This window comes from Heterodontus francisci, chromosome 5, assembly GCF_036365525.1.
Source record: "Heterodontus francisci isolate sHetFra1 chromosome 5, sHetFra1.hap1, whole genome shotgun sequence".
Lineage (NCBI taxonomy): Eukaryota > Metazoa > Chordata > Chondrichthyes > Heterodontiformes > Heterodontidae > Heterodontus > Heterodontus francisci.
The window spans coordinates 33,510,419-33,527,874 of NC_090375.1; the positions used below are offsets into that span (position 1 = coordinate 33,510,419).

The 17,456-nt window shown below is 42.8% G+C and overlaps 1 protein-coding gene across 5 annotated transcripts in view; it reads right to left on the reverse strand.

Moving 5' to 3' along the window:
* LOC137369804 (focal adhesion kinase 1) overlaps positions 1–17,456 on the reverse strand; it is a 717,355-nt gene that overhangs the window by 393,278 nt on the left and 306,621 nt on the right. For all 5 annotated transcript variants that reach the window (XM_068031302.1, XM_068031301.1, XM_068031300.1 and 2 more), the window contains one exon: positions 9,916–10,136. In XM_068031302.1, coding sequence (XP_067887403.1) covers positions 9,916–10,104 — 189 coding nt within the window. In that variant the 5' untranslated portion in view covers positions 10,105–10,136. The remainder of the gene's footprint in view (positions 1–9,915; positions 10,137–17,456) is intronic.

Here is a 17,456-nt window from a genome sequence, read left to right on the forward strand (position 1 = left end):
GCTGCACCCTTTTCTGAAAGATCTGTGTGATGCCTTCTGCAGATGAAGTGCCGTGAACACCTACCCATCACAGACTGTTCATCAACCTCGCCTGGAAAGACTTCGAGTGGCATCCAACTATTCGACTCTGGGACACCTCACCAACCCGGAAATATCCTACCTAATTATTTTATTATGCCTAAGAAACAGTTGAGATCCAAAACATCCTTTTAAAACTGATTTACCATTTTGTTTTGAATGTATGTGTGTGCATGAGGATTAGGAAGAATAAGTAGTTTGAAAAGAATCTTTTCACATATAGAGTTTTCTCATTATTGTTTGAGACTTAGTTTATTAATAAATAATTAATTTTGTTGTTGTTTAAAGAAACCTGGTTTGGTGCGCTTTATTCTGGGGGATAAATAAATGTGTTTATTTTGGCTATTTTCCGGTAGGTGGGAAACTTTACTAATGTGCTATGACCTGTGAATTAACAGTGTATTACTCCCGCCTTGGTCTTAACAGAGAATTTCAACAGCACATCCTTTGGAGGAGCAGCAAATCACTCTCAGCAACGTCTGGATTTCTATATTTAACTACACCAGTGTGGATGCCAGAAGTTGCTGTCAGTTTCACAGCAGAATGACAGCAAACGCTGACAGTTTTGTTGCCAATATAACCAAACAATCCAGGTCATTGTGTTACATTAAGATATAGCCAGAATCTAATGTTTTGCATAAGCCACCAATCTATTACAATACTCAGTCTTTATGATTTCTTTATTCTCTTCTTCAGCTTCCCAAACCTATCAACCTTTTCCAGAAGCCAACAGTCAAAGTCGCTATCACTAGAAGATGGTCAAACATAGCTTGGATTCCCTTGGCGTTTCCTTTCACTCTCTTCTGGAAAGTGCTGTACCTCCATCTGGTGCTTTTACCAGTGTAATGGTACTGAAGTTTACTTTATTCCTTGAAGAATAGATTCTCAAATCCAATTGGTCCCTGCAAACCATGTGAGCAATAACACCACAGTCAAAACAAGCCACTCAGAATGAATTTGGAATGCTACATAAACACAAATTATTTTATAGATGGATGGATCCCTGAAAAAGGTGACACTTAAAAAAATATAAATATTACAAAACCATAACTTCGGCTTTTTTTTTAAAACACATCTAGTTTGCTCCTAATTTGATGATTAGAAACCATAACTAGACAAGCACAAAAAAGAAAAACAACCTTGTAATTCGACAAAAAGACTGAAGATTTAATGTTTAGGGAAAGCTGTCGAAAACTGTATGTAAACTGGCATGATTTTAATGTACTCATTCATAAAAACAGTCTCCATCCAACTAATTTGCTGTTTTACGTGCTTCAGCATGTTCCCACTCTATTACTTTAAATAAAGCTCTGGGCGATAAGAAATTGTTCAAAATTGGCTGTTCATCAAGAATGATTGGAAAACTTAACCTTGCACTCTGACAATTTCTAGGAACAAGCAGAAATGTTATCATGAGCACACAATGAGATCAGACTTCATCCAAATGTTTCATGGATTATATGTTGTGAAACTAATGACATGTGTATGCCCAGTATGAAAGCATTTCATGATCAAATTGTTACATTTCATTACACCATAGAAGTAGAAATTTGACTGACCATGAAAAGCACTAATTGAAAAGAAAGACATACAAACATACAAATTAGGAGCAGAAGTAGGCCATTCGGCCCCTCAAGCCTGCTCCGTCATTCAATAAGATCATGGCTGATCTGTTTGTGTTTTGAATCCCACACTCCCATCTACCCCCTTGATTCCCTTGTCTAACAAGAACCTATCTACCTCCGCCTTAAAAATATTCAACAACCTCACCTTCACCACCTTCTGAAGCAGAGTGTTCCAAAATCGCACAACCCTCAGAGAAAAACTTTCTCCTCGTCTCTGTCCTAAAAGGGCGACCCTTAATTTTAAAACAGTGCCCCCTAGTTCTGGACTCGCCCACAAGAGGAAACATCCTCTCCACATCCACCTTGTCTAAACCGTTCATGATCTTATAAACTTCAATCAAGTCTCCCCTCACTCTTCTAAACTCCAGTGAAAACAAGCCCACTATGTCCAACCTTTCCTCATAAGACAACCCGCTTATTCCAGGTATCAAGGTAGTAAACCTCCTCTGAACCATCTCCAATGCATTTACATCCTTCTTTAAATAAGTTGACCAAAACTGCACACAGTGTTCGAGATGTGGTCTCACCAATGCCCTGTATAACAAAAGCATAACATCCTTACTTTTATTTTCAATTCCTCTCGTAATAAAGGATAGTGTTCCATTCGCCTTCTTTATTACCTGCTGTATCTGTATACAAACTTTTGTGACTCCTGCACTAGAACACCTAGATCCCTCTGTACTCTGGAATTCTGCAGTCGTTCTCTGTTTAAGTAATACTCTGCTTTTTTATTCTTCCTGCCAAAGTGAACAATTTCACATTTTCCCACATTATACTCCATCTGCCAGATTTTTGCCCACTCACTCAACCTATCTACATCAGTCTGCAATCTCCTTCTGTCCTCTTCACAACATACTTTCCTACTTATCTTTGTGTCATCTGCAAATTTAGCTACCATGCCATTGCTCCCCTCATCTAAGTCATTGATATAAATTGTAAAAAGTTGAGGCCTCAGCACAGACCCCTGCAGGACTCCGCACATCACATCCTGCCAATCAGAAAAGGACCCATTTATGCATACTCTCCGTTTTCTGCCAGCCAGCCAATCTTCTATCCATGCTAATATGTTATCCCCTACACCATGAGCTCCCCATTTGCGCAATAACCTTTTATGTGGCACCTTGTCAAATGCCTTCTGGAAATCCAAGTACAGTACATCAATGGGTTCCCCATCATCTTCAGATAAACACACTATCTACATCTTATTTAACAGCAAGCTCTGTACAAACTTAAATGTAGTCAAGAAGACCATTTAATTACACACCACCCAAAACTCACTTTTTTTAAATATTCATTCATGGGATGTGCGCTTCGCTGGCCAACATTTATTGCCCTTTCCTAATTGCCCTTAAGAAGGTGGTGATGAGCCGTTTCTTAACTGAGAGGCTTGCTAAGTCAAGTCAAAGGGAAGTTAAAAGCCAACCACCGTGCTGTGGATGTAAAGTCACAAGTAGGCTAGACCAGATAAGGACAGCAGATTTCCTTCCCTCAAGGACATTAAGTGAACAAGATGAGTTTTCCCGACAATCCAGTAGTTTCGTTACCTTTACCGATGCTAGCTTTTTATTCCAGGTGTAGTTAATCAATTAGACTTAAATTCTCCAGCTGCCATGGTGGAATTTGCTAAAGAAAGTTAATAGGTATCGTCCCACTCTCTCTAGTTAATCAGCTACTCTCAAAAGAAATACATTTGCATTCATGTAGCACTTTATCACCTGTGCAACGCATCCTAAAATATGTCAGTCAATGAATTTCCTTTCAAGTGTAGTTGTTGTTATATTTAAGCAAACAGACAGCTAACTAGCACACATCAAGGTCCCACAAACAGCAAAAAACTAGATAAATGACCAGTTATCTGTTTTTGGTACTTCTGGTTAAGAGAAGTGTTGCTTTGTTCTTCTTAAACAAATATACTCAGTTTAAAATCTCATCCAAAAGATAGCAGCTCTAACTCTGCAGCACTCCCTTAATTTAAGTATCAGCTGAAATTACATGCACAAAGCTTGGAGTTTGGCTTGAATCTGCAACCTTCTTTGTCTTAGAAACAAGAATGCTACCAAGCTCAAATTCTGCAAATAAAATCTAAATGTAGCCATCAACTGTGTGCCAATAAAGGGCAAACGACACTGGTCCAAAATAAAACATTGTGCCAGTTTATGAGGTCAACATGTTTGCTGAGCCTTTCACCAAATCATTTTGGAATGCTATGAAAATAATTATTATACTACTTATCAAAAAACATTTTTTTAAATCATAAAGATATAATATTTGAAAACCAACAATAATTCAGTAAGTGATATCTCGAAAATGCAATCCACATGTTTGTGAGCAGGTTGATGGTTAACTAAGTAACTAATTACCTTACAGAAGTGAAGTACCGTGCCAACATTTCGTTCAAATAAAAACTCACGATGCCCAATACCTCAATGTTGCAAGTAACCACAAACATTCCCAAGTTTGAAACACTTCAAGTGTCATAATTTGCCTGGCTGCCGTTGTACAAAATTAAAAATGACAAATATAATGGATAATTTCAGAATTCTGAACTTGAAAATTTATTTGGACTTCAAAAGTCAATCTAATGGTACATTGGATCCAGTTTCCAGTTGCAGGGGAGAACCTCGTGCAGAAGCTGCTAAAGGATTAAGCAAAAATAAATTTTCTTGGGAATGTAGGAACAGGAGTAGGTCATTTAGTCTCAAGAGCCTGTTTCACCATTCAACGAGATCATGGCTGATCTGCAACCTAATTCCACATAGCCGCCTTTGCCCCATATCCTTTAATACCTTTGTTTAACAAAAATCCATCAGTCTTAGATTTAAAATGATCATTTATCATTTACATTGAGTTTGGTGCTGATTTCACACCGACAGCAATGTAAATTTGGCTTAAAAATTGTGGCACAGAGAAGCTGATTCCCATCCAATTTGTCTCTAATGCCTCCACTAAGACACATTCAAAGAGGGTTGCAAAGTATCCTTACTCCAATTTTTTTTTAATTGTCTGTATAGGGGGTGGGGTGATGCATGTATTTATAGAGTAGAATGATCAAATAATTTGGGTACATTTTTGAATTATTTTAATATGCATCAATAATGAAGCATACATGTCCAGTAACTGTTGAAAATTAGTCTTAACGACATACAATTAATCTTTCTAAACCAAAAATACAACACATAACTTAGAAGGGTAAAGACTCCTAACACAACCAGTCATCCAATAAAATTGCAGAGATAGTCATATCAACGACTATCATCGTATTCATCATATTGAAAATGAAGGAAATGGAAGAAAATAATCGTTGGCAAAACAATAGTCTTTTTCCTGATTGTAGGAAGATGCCAAATGGGCTCAGGCAAACAGGGTACAGTAGCATAGTAGTTATTTTTTTATTCATTTATGGGATATGGGCGTCACTGGAAAAGCCAGCATTTTATTGCCCATCCCTAATTGCCCTCGAGAATGTGGTGGTGAGCTTCTTGAATCGCTGCAATCCTGAGGGTGTAGGTACACCCACAGTGCTGTTTGCAAGTTCCAGGGTTTTGACCCAGCAACAGTGAAGGAACGGTGATATAGTTCCAAGTCAGGATGGTGTGTGGCTTGGAGGGGAATTTGCAGGTGATGGTGTTCCCTTGCATCTGCTGCTCATGTCCTTCTAGGTGGTAGAGGTCGTGGGTTTGGAAGGTGCTGTCGAAGGAACCTTGGTGCATTACTGCAGTGCATCTTGTAGATGGTACACACTGCTGCTACTGTTCATCGCTGGTGAAGGGCAAGAACGTTGAAGATTGTGGCTGGGGTGCTAATCAAGTGGGTAGCTTTGTCCTGGATGGTGTTGAGCTTCTTCAGTGTTGTGTTACTGGACTGGCAATCCAGAGGTCTGGGGCTAATGATCCGGAGACATGAGTTCAAATCCCAGCATGGCATCTCGGGAATTAAAATATAACTAATCAAACAAATCTGGAATAAAAAACTATCAGGAATGGTGACCATGAAACTACCCTTCTTCTTCTTCTTTGGCCTCCTTGCCTCGAGAGACAATGGGTAAGTCAGAGGTGGTCAGCGGTTTGTGATGCAGCGCCTGGAGTGGCTATAAAGGCAAATTCTAGAGTGACAGACCCTTCCACAGGCGCTGCAGATAAAATTGGTTGTCGGGGCTGTTACACAGTTGGCTCTCTCCTTGCTCTTTTCTGTCTTTTTTCCTGCCAACTGCTAAGTCTCTTCGACTCGCCACTCTTTAGCCCCGCCTTTAATGCTGTCCGCCAGCTCTGGCGATCACTGGCAACTGACTCCCACGACCTGTGGTCAATGTCACAGGACATCATGTCGCATTTGCAGAAGTCTTTGAAGCGGAGACATGGACGGTCGGTGGGTCTGATACCAGTGACGATCTCGTTGTACAATGTGTCCTTGGGGAACCTGTCATCTTCCATGCAGCTCACATGGCCAAGCCATCTCAAGCGCCGCTGGCTCAGTAGGGTGTATATGCTGGGGATGTTGGCCACCTCGAGGACTTCTGCATTGGAGATACGGTCCTGCCACCTGATGCCAAGGATTCTCCGGAGGCAGCGAAGATGGAATGAGTTGAGACGTCGCTCTTGGCTGACATACGTTGTCCAGGCCTCGCTGCCGTAGAGCAAGGTACTGAGGACACAGGCTTGAAACACTCGGACTTTTGTGTTCCGTGTCAGTGCTCCATTTTCCCACACCCTCTTGGCCAGTCTGGACATAGCAGTGGACGCCTTTCCCATCCGCTTGTTGATTTCTGCATCTAGAAACAGGTGATAGTTGAGCCTGAGTAGGTGAACTCTTGAACCACTTCCAAAGCGTGGTCGCCGATATTGATGGATGGAGCATTTCTGACCCATGATGTTCATTTTCTTGAGGCTGACGGTTAGGCCAAATTCGTTGCAGCCAGCCGTAATCCTGTCGATGAGTCTCTGCAGACACTCTTCTGTGTGGGATGTTAATGCAGCATTGTCAGCAAAGAGGAGTTCCCTAATGATGACCTTCCGTACTTTGGTCATCGCTCTAAGACAGGCAAGGTTGAACAACCTGCTCCCTGATCTTGTGTGGAGAAAAATTCCTTCTTCTGAAGACTTGTACGCATGTGAGAGCAGCAGTGAGAAGAAGATCCCAAACAGTGTAGGTGCGAGAACACAGCCCTGTTTCATGCCACTCAGGATAGGAAAGGGGTCTGATGAGGCACCGCTATGCTGAATTGTGCCTTTCATATTGTCATGGAATGAGGTGATGATACTTAGTAGCTTTGGTGGACATCCGATCTTTGCTAGTAGTCTGAAGAGACCACATCTACTGACGAGGTCAAAGGCTTTGGTGAGATCTATGAAAGCAACGTAGAGGGGCATCTGTTGTTTGCGGCATTTCTCCTGTAGCTGGCGAAGGGAGAACAGCATGTCAATGGTCGATCTCTCTGCTCGAAAGCCGCACTGTGCCTCAGGGTAGACACGCTCAGCCAGCTTCTGAAGTCTGTTTAAAATGACTCGAGCAAAGACTTTCCCCACTATGCTGAGCAGGGAGATTCCACGGTAGTTGTTGCAGTCACCGCGGTCACCCTTATTCTTATAGAGGGTGATGATATTGCCATCGCGCATGTCCTGTGGTACTGCTCCCTCATCCCAGCACAGGCAAAGCCGTTCATGGAGTACTGAAAGTATAGCAGGCTTGGCACTCTTGATTATTTCAGGGGTAATGCCGTCCTTTCCAGAGGCTTTTCCACTGGCTAGAGAATCAATGGCATCACTGAGTTCCAGGTTTGTTGGCTGTTCGTCCAGCTCATCCATGACTGGCAGAGACTGGGCTGCATTGAGGGCGATATCAGTGACAACATTTTCCCTGGAGTACAGTTCTAGGTAGTGCTCCACCCAGCAGTCCATTTGCTTGCATTGGTCAGTGATCGTTTCCCCTGATTTAGACTTGGGGGGGGGGGGGGGGGGGGGGGGGGGCCATGTTCTTGATGGTTGGCCCAAAAGCTCTCTTAATGCCATCGTACATTCCTCTGATGTTTCCGGTGTTGGAGGCCAGCTGAATACGATTGCATAGGTGTTGCCAGTAGTCATTTGCACAGCACCTGTCTGTTCTTTGTGCAGCGCTTCTGGCTACTTTAAGCGCTACGGATGTTTACTCGCTGGGGGCTTTCTTGTAGTTCAACAGTGCAGTGCGCTTAGCGGCTATATCCAGCTCTTCAAAGTGAGATTGAAACCAATCTGCATTCTGCTTCTCACGTTCGCCAAAGGAGATCACTGCTGACTCATAGATGGCGTCTCTGATGTGGGCCCACTTGGTCTCTGCATCCCCTACAGGAGTGTTTTGAAAGGCTTTTTCAAGTGAAATTAGAAACTTATGTAACAGCTGTGGCTAAGAAATTCTGTTAGTGCTGATGTGCAGACGGCCCTTCTGCTTGGAGTGATGTCGCTTCTTTGGTTTGAGTCCAACTTTGCTGCACACCAGGGAGTGGTTGGTGTTGCAGTCCGCACTGTGGAAGCTGCGTGTGATTTGGACACTGTTTATAGAGGCTTGCCTTGTGACGACGAGGTCCAGCTGGTGAAAACGATGTGATCTTGGGTGCCTCCATGAAACCTAGTGACAGGGTTTAGTATGAAAGAACGAGTTGGTGATGCAGAGGTTGTGATAGGTACACAACTCCAGCAGTCTCTGTCCATTCTCATTCGTCCTTCCAATGCCATAGCACCCAAGGCAGGAGGGCCATGAGTCATGGTCGGCCCCAACCCTGGCGTTAAAGTCCTCCAGCAGGAACAAATGTTTTGTATTAGGAATGCTACTAATGATATGATGGAGTTCCTCATAGAACTGGTCTTTAACTTCAGGTGGGGAGCAGAGTATTGGAGAATAGATGCTGAGTAGGTGTGTACTGGACCAGAGGCGGTGAGCAGTCAGATGGACAGTATGCGTTCCGAGCCATTTGAAGGTGGCTCTATCATGCTGAGAAAAGAGTTTCTGATGGCAAAGCCCACTCCATGCTGTCTTGGTTCTTCAGGATCCCTACCCTGCCAGTAGAAGGTGTAGTCTTGCTCTCTTACAGATCCGCTCACAGGGAGGCGTGTCTCCTGAAGTACTGCAATGTCCACATTGAGTCTACTGAGCTCGTTGTTAATGATGGCGGTCTTCCGACAGAAGAGACGTTGATTTGTGTAAGGTCTTCCGACAGGCCAGGACACATAGTTCTGACATTCCAGCTTGCAAAACGAAGGGCTGGTACCTTCTTTCGTCGTGCTGTTTGGTATGGTGTTACAGTCCACTTGTCGGGCAATGACCCGACTACCAGATTGTTGTAAAAACTCATCTTGCAAACAAATGTCCTTTCGGGAAAGAAATCTGATGTCTTGCCCGGGCTAGCCAATATGTAACTACAGCAATGTGGTTGACTCTTAATCACCCTCTGAAATGACCCAACAAACCACTCAATTGTATTCAAGAAGTAAGAGCTCACCACCACCTTCTTAAGGGCAATTAGGAATAGGCAATAAATGCTGGCTATGTCAGTGACACCCACATTCTGTGAAGAAAGGATTCTGGTCTGTGACTTAAGTGGTGTGATTTCAAGACCCACACTAAGAGTTAAAGACACAATCTGAGCTAAATGGCTTCATTGCATTGTTGGAAAACATTATTAGAGAAATTTTAAAAAAACTTAACTGATTTGTTAAACAACTTTCAGCTTAAACTTGCCAAGTATGTTAATAATAGCAAACTACTGCAGATGCTGGAAATCTGCAATAAAAACAGAAAGTGCTGGAAATACTCAGCAAGTCAGGCAGCATCTGTGGCAACAGAAGCGGAGTTAATGTTTCAAGTCTGTGACCTTTCATCAGAACAAGTATGTTATCTCCTCCAGTCCCTACATTTTTTTTGAGAAACAGAATGAGTTCCGCTATGCCTCTTTTGGTTTTATAAATGCAGATAATGTTTAGTGTGGTTTGTATAGTTTGTCATCTCCCTTCTAGTATATCAGGAAAAATCTTTTCTAAACCTAAATAAAACTTTGAAGAATTATGAACACTGTTTGAGAATAATAAAACCAATCGTAATATGTTTTGCTGATTTTTTTTTTTTAACAGGAATATCTCACTCCAAATCTTTAATTTTATAAATAACTTAAAACCAAACACATGCATTTTTATCAGCATAGGATAGTGCTCTGACAATTTTCAGTTGAATAAAAATACAAACTCACCCGGACATCGGTGGCATCACCATGTCTGATGTTCATGGCCCAGGTTGAGGGCTCATTATTGCTCTCAAAATAATGGAAGACCTTCAGCACTCGTTCCATGGCACCAGGGGACCGTTCCATACTCAACCGGGACTTGGCTCCTGAACCTGCTGTGTGATTCAAGTTCGGGTCAAGGTAAGCAGCTGCCATGCTTCTGCGGGATGCTATGTGTCTGTCATATTCTGTGGAGAAAGAAAATGAAAGCTAGATGCAGAATGAACCATATATTTTGAAACCAAAAATCAAATCAATATTAAGTATGAACAAAATGTATTAGTATATTTTACAGGAAAAATTGAAATTCAAGCAAAATGTTCCTTGCTGCTCATCATGTCCACAAACATTCCGCCGCATAATTATTTCACACACAAATGTTGTGCCAATCAATGAATTGTAACAAACCGCCCATACCCAAAATATAAATAAGACTTGAGTTTATCTGGTGCCTTATTTTGTCAGCTGTCGGCAGTTGGCTCACTGATAGTATTCTCACCTGAATCAGACAGTTGTGGGTTCAAACCCCACTCCAGAAACTTTAACACATAATTTAGGTTGACACTCAGGGTGTATTTAAGTTCTGTCTTTCAGATGAGACGTTAAACCGAAGCTCCATTTTACCTTCTCAGGTGAACATAAAGAATCCCCTACCACTATTTAAAGAACAGTGAAGTTCGCTCAATGTCCTGACCAAAACTTATCCTTTACCCAACAACACTAAAAGCAGAGTATCTGGTCATTTATCACCTGCCTTCTGTGGGACCTTGCTGTGTGCAACTTGGTTGCCTACATTATAACAATGACTGCATTTGACAAGTATGTGATGGACTGCAAAGCTGACAGGCCATCCTGAGATTGTGAAACACATTAAATAAATGCAGAGTCTTTCTTCTTTCTTTCCTCTGTTCTTTCCACAGATGCTGCTAGACCGGCTGAGTGCTTCCAGCAGTTTCTGTTTTAATTTCAGATCTTCAGCATCTGCAGTTTTTGTGCTTTTTGTTTTATATATTACAAATTCTGTGCTGCCAATGGTTAATCCAAGCTGATGTGAGACCACTAATGTATTATAGGTCACTTTGTTAAGGATCATTCACCACACTCCAAGTCTGATTTTCACTCTATAGCCAGTCCGTCGGCTCCTTCCCAATCCCAGCTCCATGCTGCCCCATTGACCAAGCTCTTGTATTTGTTTCTCAAAGGTAAACATCCCAGTTTATCTCCAATCTAAACATGTCATTGCAGCAGCTGCTGGATTTAGTACTCTTATTCAGATTCATTGCTGCTGATCCAACTCATTTGAAAGACAATGTGATTGATACAGGGTACTAATCCATCACATTCCATTCCACAGGTTTCTGCTTCTTTCCAGCCCAGACCCCTTGTTTCTTGCAGCCTGAGCACTGCACCCCAATCCCTCTCTCTCAGTCCCAGACCCACTACTGCCTTTCTACCTTCTTTTTACCAACAGACATACTAATGCTTGTGTGATTATCAGGAGGTTGGATCCCAAAATCAAGCCAAACATCTCCAAAAGCGAGATACTGGCAGAAAGCAAGGTAGAAACAAAGAGTGAGAAGGATACTCAACGGAAGACATTTAAAGAAAGAAAAGACATACACAGAGAGAAACTGTGACACATAAAACACAAATGGAACCAAAGGGTTTACAGCAAAGCTGACAATTTGGCCCATCATGTCTGTGCCAGCCGTTTGCTAAAGCATTCCAAAGCTAACCCTACTAACCTATGTTGTCCTGAATATGTTAGACATAAAGAAGATGCAATGAGTGAGAAATGAGCAGGCAGACAATTACTAGGTCAGTTTTTCAAATAAAAATACTCCAACACAAAGTGTAGATAGACAAAATTTACTGTTGCATTGTATTTTGCTTTTCCACAATTCAAGAGGTATGCAAATATCACATGCCCACCCTCATGCTTTACTAAAATTCTAATGACTTCTGCAGATGATATTAGGTTGCAAATGCCTGTTTTCTGCTTAGTTAAAATATTTTATTTGGTATGGATAAGCTAATAGTGAAAACATAACCTATTTAAAAGGGATCCATTTATGTGCATGTTTATATGGTTTGAGCAATTAACAACTCCAGTTTGTAAAATTCTGAAAGTAAAATTGGTTCAAATTGTGAATAGTCGCCAAGTTTTGATCTGAAAAGAGCCAAACAATTAAAAGGTTGGGCTTTGAAACATCAGCTTCAGACACAAATTTGGACAGTGTAGCATTTAGGTTTGTAATGACACAAACTACAGTTTTTAAAGGGCTGGAGTAATTGAGAGCACAGATGATGTTTATCTGCAAGTCGGTCCTCATCATTCTTCTTTCATTCCCCAATACATACAGATTTCATAATGTCAAGCAACTGAACACACTTGAAAAACGGTGTGCATTGGAACAGGGTTTGAGTCTCACTTCAGGATTTGAGCACAACAATCAAGGCTGACACTTCACTGCAGTACTGACGGAGTTCTGCACTGCCTGAACCTCAGATTAAACTGAGGCCCTGTCCCTCGTCTGTCCTCTCAGATGGATGTAAAAGATTCCATGGCACTATTTTGAAGAGCAGGGGAATTATCCCCGGTGTTCTGGCCAATATTTGTCCCTCGAGCTGATAATGGGGGATTCAGCGATGGTAATACCATTGAATGTCAAGGGGAGATAGTCAGATTCTCTCTTGTTGGAGATGGTCATTGCCTGGTACTTAGTGTGGCGCAAATGTTACTTGCCACTTGTCAGCCCAAGCCTGGATATTGTCCAGGTCTTGCTGCATTTCTACACGGACTGCTTCAGTATCTGAGGAGTCACGAACGGTGCTGAACATTGTGCAATCATCAGCGAACATCCCCACTTCTGACCTTATGATTGAAGGAAGGTCATTGATGAAGCAGCTGAAGATGGTTGGGCCTAGGACACTACCCTGAGGAACTCCTGCAGAGATGTACTGGAGCTCAGATGATTCACCTCCAACAACCACAGCCATCTTCCTTTGCGCTAGGTATGACTCCAGCCAGTGGAGGGTTTTCCCCTTGATTCCCATTGACCTCAGTTTTGCTCGGGCTCCTTGATGCCATACTCGGTCAAATGCTGCCTTGATGTCAAGGGCAGTCACTCTCACCTCACCTCTTGAGTTCAGCTCTTTTGTCCATGTTTGAACCAAGGCTGTAATGAGGTCAGGAGCTGAGTGGCCCTGGCGGAACCCAAACTGAGCATCACTGAGCAGGTTATTGCTAAGCAAGTGCCGCTTGATGGCACTGTTGATGACACCTTCCATCACTTTACTGATGATTGAGATTAGGCTGATGGGGCGGTAACTGGCCAGGTTGGACTTGTCCTGCTTTTTGTGTACAGGACATACCTGGATAATTTTCCACATTGCAGGGTAGATGCCAGTGTTGTAGCTGTACCGGAACAGCTTGGCTAGGGGCGTGGCAAGTTCTGGAGCACAGGTCTTCAGTACTATTGCCGGAATATTGTCAGGACCCATAGCTTTTGCAGTATCCAGTGCCTTCAGTCGTTTCTTGATATCACGCGGAGTGAATCGAATTGGCTGAAGTCTAGCATCTGTAATGCTGGGGACTTCAGGAGAAGGCCGAGATGGCTGAAGATTGTTGCAAATGCTTCAGCCTTATCTTTCGCACTGATGTGCTGGGCTCCCCCATCATTGAGGATGGGGATATTTGTGGAGCCACCTCTTCCAGTTAGTTGTTTAATTGCCCACCACCATTCACGGCTGGATGTGGCAGGGCTGCAGAGCTTAGATCAGATCCATTGGTTATGGGATCGCTTAGCTCTGTCTATCGCATGCTGCTTACGCAGTTTGGCAAGCAGATATACCTGTGTTGTAGCTTCACAAGGTTGACACCTCATTTTAGGTATGCCTGGTGCTGCTCCTGGCATGCCCTCCTGCACTCTTCATTAAACCAGGGTTGGTCTCCTGGCTTGATGGTAATGGTAGAGTGGGGGATATGCCGGGCCATGAGGTTACAGATTGTGGTTGAGTACAATTCTGCTGCCGCTGATGGCCCACAGCACCTCATGGATGCCCAGTTTTGCATTGCTAGATCTGTTCGAAATATATACCATTTAGCACAGTGGTAGTGCCACACAACACGATGGAGGGTATCCTCAATGTGAAGGCGGGACTTCGTCTCAACAAGGACTGTGTAGTGGTCATTCCTACCACTACAGTCATGGACAGATGCATTTGCGGCAGGAAGATTGGTGAGGACGAGGTCAAGTATGTTTTCCCCTCTTGTTGGTTCCCTCACCACCTGCCACATACCCAGTCTAGCAGATATGTCCTTTAGGACTCGGCCAGCTCGGTCAGTAGTGGTGCTACTGAGCCACTCTTGGTGATGGACATTGAAGTCCCCACCCAGAACACATTTTGGGCTCTCGCCACCCTCAGTGCTTCCTCCAAGTGCTGTTCAACATGGAGGAGTACTGACTCATCAGCTGAGGGAAGGCGGTAGGTGGTAATCAGCAGGAGGTTACCTTGTCCATGTTTGATCTGATGCCATGAGACTTCATGGGGTCCGGAGTCAATGTTGAGGACTCCCAGAGCAACTCCCTCCCTACTGTATACCACTGCGCCACCATCTCTGCTGGGTCTGTCCTGCCGGTGGGACTGGACATACCCGGGGATGGTGATGGCAGTGTCTGGGACATTGTCTGTAAGGTATGATTCCGTGAGTATGACTATGTCAGGCTGTTGCTTGACTTGTCTGTGAGACAGCTCTCCCAATTTTGGCACAAGCCCCCAGATATTAGTAAGGAGGACTTTGCAGGGTCGACTGGGCTGGGTTTGCCATTGTCGTTTCCGGTGCCTAGGTGAATGCCGGGTGGTCCATCCCGGTTTCAATCTTTTTTATTGACTTCGTAGCGGTTAGGTACAACTGAGTGGCTTGCTAGGCCATTTCAGAGGGCATGTAAGAGTCAATCACATTTCTGTGGGTCTGGAGTCACATGTAGGCCAGACCAGGTAAGGACAGCAGATTTCCTTCCCTAAAGGACATTAGTGAACCAGATGGGTTTTACAACAATCGACAATGGTTTCATGGCCATCATTGGACTAGCTTTTAATTCCAGATTTATTAATTGAATTCAAATTCCACCTTCTGCTGTGGTGGGATTTGAACCCATGTCCCCAGAGCAATACCCTAGGTCTCTGGGTTACTAGTCCAGTGACAATACCACTACGCCACCGCCTCCCCCAATGGGGATAAAGGAAATGGCAGAGAAACTAAACAAATACTTTGCGTCTGTCTTCACAGAGGAAGATACAAAAAACCTCGCAGGAATACTAAAGAACCAAAGGACTAATGAAAATGAGGAACTGTAAGAAATTAGTATTAGTAATAAAGTAGTACTGGAGAAATTAATGGGACTGAAAGTTGATAAACCCCTTAGACCTGATGATCTACATCCCAGAGTGTTGAAAGAGGTGGCTGTATAGATAGTGAATGCGTTGGTGATCACCTTCTAAAATTCTATAGATTCTGGAACAGTTCCTGAAGATTGGAAAGTAGCAAATGCAACCCCACTATTTAGGAAGGGAGGGAGAGAGAAAATGGGGAACAACAGACCTGTTAGCTTGACATCAGTCATAGGGAAAATGCTCGAATCTTTCATAATGGATGTGATAACTGGACACCTAGAAAATAATGGAAGGATTAGGCAGAGTCAACATGAATTTATAAAAGGGAAACCACGTTTGACAAACTTAAGAGTTTTTTGAGTATGTGACGAGCAGAATAGATAAGGGAGAACCAGTGGATGTGGTGAATTTGGATTTTCAGAAGGCTTTCAATAAGGTCCCACAAAGGAGGTTAGTAAGCAAAATTAGAGCACATGGGATTGGAGGTAATATACTGGCAGAGACTGAGAATTGGTTAATGGACAGAAAACAGAGAGTAGGAATAAGTGGGTCATTCTCAGGTTGGCAGGCTGTGACTAGTGGGGTATCACAAGGATCGGTGCTTGGGCCCCAGCTATTCACAATTTATATCAACGATTTGTTTGGGGGGACCAAATTTAATATTTCCAAGTTGCTGATGCAGAAAACTAGGTGGGAATGTGAGTTTGAGGAGGATGCAAAGAGGCTTCAAGGGATTTAGACAGGCTAAGTGAGTGGGCAAGAATATGGCAGATGGAATATAATGTGGAGAAATGTGAAGTTATCCACTTTGGTAGGAAATGGTGAGAGATTGAGAACTGTCCTTGTTCATGAGCTAAACGCTATGCAGGTGCAGCAAGCAATTATGAAGGCAAATGGTATGTTGGCCTTTATTGCAAGGGGATTTGAGCACAGGAGTAAAGAAGTCTTGCTGCAATTGTATAGGGCGTTGTTGAGACCGCATCTGGAGCATTGTGTACAGTTTTGGTCTCCTTACCTAAGGATGGATATACTTGCCATAGAAAAGTGCAACAAAGGCTCACCAGACTGATTCCTGGGATGGCAGGATTGTCCTATGAGAAGAGATTGAGGAGACTGGGCCTGTATTCTCTAGAGTTTAGAAGAATGAGAGGTGAACTCATTGAAACTTACAAAATTCTTAGGGGCTCGACAGGGTTGATGCAAGAAGGACATTTCCCCTGACTGGGGAACTAGAGGACACAGTCTCAGAATAAGAGGTAGGCCATTTAGGACTGAGATGAGGAGGAATTTCTTCACTCAGAAGGTGGTGAATCTTTAGAATTTTCTACCCCAGAGGGCTGTGGAGAGTCAGTCATTCAGTATGTTCAAGACAGAGATCAATAGATTTCCAGATATTAAAGACATCAAGGGATATGGGGATCGTGTGGGAAAATGGCATTAAGGTAGATCAGCCATGATCTCGTCAAATGGTGGAGCAAGCTCGAGGGGCCAAATAGCCTACACCTGCTCATATTTCCTATGTGTCCTATATGACGAAATAAACAACTAGCAATCTTATCCTTTGTGAGTTGTCAAGTGCTTTCTTGCTTACACAATAAATTATTTTCTCCATTTTCCCTCAGCATATACTAAATTCCACATCGGGTTCTGATAGGTGCAAGACAACGAATATTCTCAAGACACAATGCAAGAAGAAAATCCTTTCCATTACCAGCCCATCTCGCTGTCTAATTTCTGCTGTTAAAATTGTTTGGCACAATTTGTTCAAGCAAACCATTGACAAAAATGAATAAAACCAACCAACTGTTCCAAGTAATTCTGCTTTGTATATTTTGAAATTCACTGGTTTTAACATTTTCATTTTCTGAGGAGGACATAAATATCAAGATCCTAAGATTGCATTCGAACGTTTTCAGTCACCGTTTATTTTTATCCATCACATCAAAGGGCAATTTTTACTCAACATTATTTCTCCTCTGTCTTAACTGCCATTAAAAAAAAATTCACTTGATCCAGGAACAAAGAAAGATATCACCACCTAACACAAAAATCTTAATTACAGAAATCCTCTGTTACAATCAGACAGCAAGAAGGGCTGGTGATGCAAAAGG